The sequence below is a fragment of the Hemiscyllium ocellatum genome, chromosome 28, assembly GCF_020745735.1.
Source record: "Hemiscyllium ocellatum isolate sHemOce1 chromosome 28, sHemOce1.pat.X.cur, whole genome shotgun sequence".
NCBI classification, from domain to species: Eukaryota; Metazoa; Chordata; class Chondrichthyes; order Orectolobiformes; family Hemiscylliidae; genus Hemiscyllium; species Hemiscyllium ocellatum.
The window spans coordinates 1,962,881-1,967,734 of NC_083428.1; the positions used below are offsets into that span (position 1 = coordinate 1,962,881).

Below are 4,854 nucleotides of genomic sequence, written 5' to 3' on the forward strand. Positions count from 1 at the left end.
GGAGGTTAGTTTGTTTTTAGTGCTCTTGCTCTGCGTGTCCAGTGATCTATGAGATTCATGGCATATATCCTGTGCTATAGGTTTATGCAGCAAGGAGCATTTTGCCCACCTTGGATCATGGAAGGCGCTGTTGGAATGAGCTAGAACTGTTCACTGAATATGCAGGAGACTAATTGGAGTGCTGACATTGAGAGGATTGGGAAGGAGGTGTTTATGGTTCAATAATGGGCTTCTTACAGCCTGCCCCAAGGGCAGACTGAGCCATCAAGGAAGATTTGTTTTTTGTGGTTCATCTCCTTTCTCAACCATGTTCCAAATGTCATCTGATTTCTCACAGAATTCCAAGTTTGGCAAATAATTTTGAAATCTGTGTCTAGTCTGTGGACTGTCATAAACATAGAAACATTAATTTCATGTTTGGTTTGTGATCATCGGACAATGGTTTTGTTGACTGTGTTCGAATATTTCAGCAAAACAGCATTGTTTAATTTTCTTTATTGGAATATGGGAGTTACTGGAACGGCCAGAACTTATAGTGCACGAGGTGATGCCTTGTTGAGTTGCAGTAGTCTTTTAGTAATCTTTGCAGCGGATTCACTTCCAATGGATGGGGGTCACTTCAGAATGAGAATAAAGAGTCTACCCTGGTGTTGGACTAGAGAGATATCTAGAGCCAGATGATAGCAGGTTTCTCTCCCTAAAGGATGTGAATGAATCTGATAACTTTGTAGCCACCCTTACCGTGACCAGAGATGGTCAGAAGACAAACACTGACAAGAAGTTTAATTAGTTTAATTATTAACTACAATTTTATCTCTCTCTGGCCTCTCACGAATTGAAGCTGTTTGCATTTTCTGGGCAGGAGACTTGGCTAGATTTGTCCTTACAGGTAGCTGAATGAGATCTGTTCAGATCAGCAAGTTATGCATTAGGGATCAACAGGAACGTGGACTTGGACTGAATTCTTGGAACTCTGTCAAGTGGGTCTTATATTATTAAAGGAACTCATTCAGCAGCACATTTGATTCAGATTTTCTCTTCTCTCTCTCTCTGTCTCTCACACAGGTCGAGGTGTATATTGTGGTGAGTACCCTGTTTACTACCTGAGAACCACACCTACAGCAGACATTGACCTGGGTGGAGGAGGTTGGCTTGAGTCTGGGTTAAAGCTATCATTCCTGAAGAAGGGCTTGTGCCCGAAACGTCGATTCTCCTGTTCCTTGGATGCTGCCTGACCTGCGCCTTTCCAGCAACACATTTTCAGCTCTGATCTCCAGCATCTGCAGTCCTCACTTTCTCCTTAAAGCTGCCATGTTGTCATTGAGTGGGAATCTATTTCCTATTGTCTTTCTTGCTTTTCCTCATAGCTGCTATCTCCGTTGCTCTTGATAATTCTACTTTTTGTCAGTCTCTGTTTTTCTGTCTCTGCCTCTTTCTTCCGTGGTCTGTCTGTGTCTCTCTCACTCTTGATTCTCTCCCTCTCTGTTTGTCTCTCCTTCTCTTAGTGGTCCCGTACTCATTCTCTGTTTGCTTCAATGTTAGACAACAAATAATTCTGGGTAATGACTGATGAGCAGGTTTGCTGCACTGTCACATGGTCCAATTGTCCATTTACATTCTGCCCTGTCATATCAGTAAGTAGTGACTGTAGAGCAACAATATGAAAATGGATAGATATAAACCTGCATCCCATTAATGTAAGGGAAAGTCACAGTAACATTCACACAACACAAGGTCCAGGCAATGACTATCTCCATCAGGAGAGAATCTAGCCATGGTTCCTTGACATTTAATAGCATTACTATCTCTGAATCCCACACTATCAACATCCTGGGGTTACCATTGATCAGTGAGGCCAGCCAAATGAACACAGTGGCTGTAAGAGCAGGTCAGAGATTTAGGAATAGTGTGGTGAGTAACTTGCCTCCTGACTCCCCAAAGCCTGTCCACCATCTACAAGTCACTCCCCACTTGCCTGGGTGGGTGCAGCTCCAACAACACTCAAGAAGCTTAACACCACCCAGGGCAAAGCAGCTCATTTGATTGGCATCAGGTCCACAAACATCCACTCCCTCCACCACTGCTGCTCAGTACCAACAGCGTGTACTACCTACAAGATGCTGTACAAAACTTCACCAAACCATCTTTAGGCCGCACCTTCCAAAATCACAACCATTTGCAATCCACCAACTGCAAGTTTCACTTTAAGTCACTCACCATCTGAAATAAATCACTGTTCCTTCAGTGTTGCTGGCTCAAATTCCTGGAATTCCCTCCGTACAGCACCTGGACTCTTCTTAAAAATTCATTCATAGGATGAGGGCATCGCTGTATGGGCCAGTATTTATTACCCAGAGGGCAACTAAGTGTCAGCCACATGGCTGTGGGTCTGGAGTTACATGTAGGCCAGACCAGGTAAAGATGGCAACTTCCTCCCCAAAGAACGTTAGAAAACCAGATGGGTTTTCTTGACAATTGTTTCCTGGTTACCATCTGCTGTGGCAGGATTTGAAGCCTGGTCTCCAGCACATTACCTGGGTCTCTGGGTTAATAAGGTAGTGATAATACCACTGGGCTATGTTTGAGAATTAAATTGTGATTCAGTTTCTCATGTTCCCAGTTTCTCTCCAGTTCCCATTGTGCATGTCTCTCTCCCTCAGGATCCACGAGGTTCTCGCATGATTCAGTGGAATGACCTGAAGTCAGTGTGTTGTGGTAGGTCTATCAACTCTGATGTTATTGTAAAATTGAAAGCCAAAACTGGGTGAAAGGCAGGATGTATATCAGTTCCTAATCACAACATGCCCCAAATTTAGATAAAAATCCATCAATTGCCACCTCAAAAATACCCTCTCCAATCTCGAGAGCAGTGCATTTGTCTGTGGGATTTACTGCTACCCACCCAGGCGTTTGACTATGGATCGTATTATAGTTCTATTCTGTGTCCTCCCATACTCGCATATCCTGCAGCTAGAATCGCCAGATAACAAACAGGTTGAGGAAGCACCGCAGTTTCCTCCTCACTAACCCAGAGCAATGGCTGGGAATGGGCGAACGTGGTCATCATCTCCACACTTCTTTGTTTGAATTAAAAGCAAAAGATGTTATTCATTCATGACATGTGGGAATCATTTATTGTCCATCCCTAAGTGTTCTGGAGAAAGTGAGAGTAGTTGTTGAATGTAACTGAGTGGTTTATTCAGCAACTTCAGGATGGGTCTCTTTGATGTGGGTCTGTGGCTCGGATGTAGGGGAGACCAGGCCAGGAGGTGGATTTCCCTCTCTGAAGGGCAGTTGTGAACCAGATGGGTGTTACAGCGATCCGGGAATTTCCTGGTCACCATCACAGAGCGTTCCATTCCAGATTTTTGTATTTTCCTTCTGATTTAGTTCTCTGTCTGAGGGCAGGTTAGCATTGTCGTGACCTCTGCTTTAGCCAGGGTGAGGAGGCAGCTGCTGAGGCCAGCCCCAGCTGGAATGAGGATGGAATCCAACATTGGCCCCAGTGTGACTCAACGGCCACTCGGCTAACTGACCCCCCTGAGGATATGGGTTGCTATGGCAGCATACACTTTTACAAGAATGTTGTAGCCCGAGATGTGGACAGTGGTGGGAAAGGATCTATTCTTCTGTCACGTGACCAAGTGTCTCTTCTGCCATCGGTGTAGGTTGGGAAGATTTACAGGTTAATCCTCAACCAGTTTGGCCACCTTTAGGATACCCCTTTGTTGGCCATCAAGTTAAGGAATGCAACTTGAACCCAGAGACAGGGATGCTACCCACTCCACCAGAGATCCAATTAGGTTTATTTAATGAACTGAATTGGAGTTCCCAGCTGCTTTCGGGAGATTTGGAATAGTGTCGCTGGATCTGAGTATGTGTGGGGCTGGGTGTTGGGGGAGAGGTTGCAAGTGGGTGAAGAGGGTGGGTGGAGGGAGGGGTGTGAGTGGGCGTGGGGGGAACGAGTGAGTGGGCGTGGGGGGAGCAAGTGAGTGGGCTTTGGGGGGGGAGTGAGTGGGTGTGGGGGGGGCGTGTGATGGAATGGGCGCGTGCAAGCATGGAAAGTGATCGGGGCAAGGGTGTGTGTAAGAGGGTGTGAGGGGGCATATGTGTGTGGAGGGACTGTGTGTGTGTGAGAGAGTGTGTGTGTGTGGTGGGGTATATGTGTGTGTGTGAGGGGGCGAGGTATATGTGTGTGGTGAGGTACGTGTGTGTGGTGAGGTACGTGTGTGTGGTGAGGTACGTGTGTGTGGTGGGGTATATGTGTGTGTGTGTGTGTGGTGGGGTATGTGTGTGTGTGGTGGGGTATGTGTGTGTGTGTGTGGTGGGGTATGTGTGTGTGTGTGGTGGTGTGTGTGTGTGTGTGGTGGGGTGTGTGTGGTGGGGTATATGTGTGTGTGTGGTGGGGTATATGTGTGTGTGTGGTGGGGTATGTGTGTGTGTGTGGTGGGGTATATGTGTGTGTGTGGTGGGGTATATGTGTGTGTGTGGTGGGGTATGTGTGTGTGTGTGTGGTGGGGTATGTGTGTGTGTGTGGTGGGGTATATGTGTGTGTGGTGGGGTGTATGTGTGTGTGTGGTGGGGGTGTGTGTGTGTGTGTGGTGGGGTGTGTGTGGTGGGGTATGTGCGTGTGTGTGGTGGGGTATGTGCGTGTGTGTGGTGGGGTATGTGCGTGTGTGTGGTGGGGTATGTGTGTGTGTGTGGTGGGGTATATGTGTGTGTGTGGTGGGGTATATGTGTGTGTGTGGTGGGGTATATGTGTGTGTGGTGGGGTATATGTGTGTGTGTGGTGGGGTATATGTGTGTGTGGTGGGGTATATGTGTGTGTGGTGGGGTATGTGTGTGTGTGGTGGG

At 47.1% G+C, this 4,854-nt stretch overlaps 1 protein-coding gene across 2 annotated transcripts in view; it reads left to right on the forward strand.

Moving 5' to 3' along the window:
* The window catches only part of cpamd8 (C3 and PZP like alpha-2-macroglobulin domain containing 8), a 158,073-nt gene that overhangs the window by 33,557 nt on the left and 119,662 nt on the right, over positions 1 to 4,854 (forward strand). For both annotated transcript variants that reach the window (XM_060845992.1, XM_060845993.1), the window contains exons 6-7: positions 1,066 to 1,083; positions 2,661 to 2,715. In XM_060845992.1, coding sequence (XP_060701975.1) covers positions 1,066 to 1,083; positions 2,661 to 2,715 — 73 coding nt within the window. The remainder of the gene's footprint in view (positions 1 to 1,065; positions 1,084 to 2,660; positions 2,716 to 4,854) is intronic.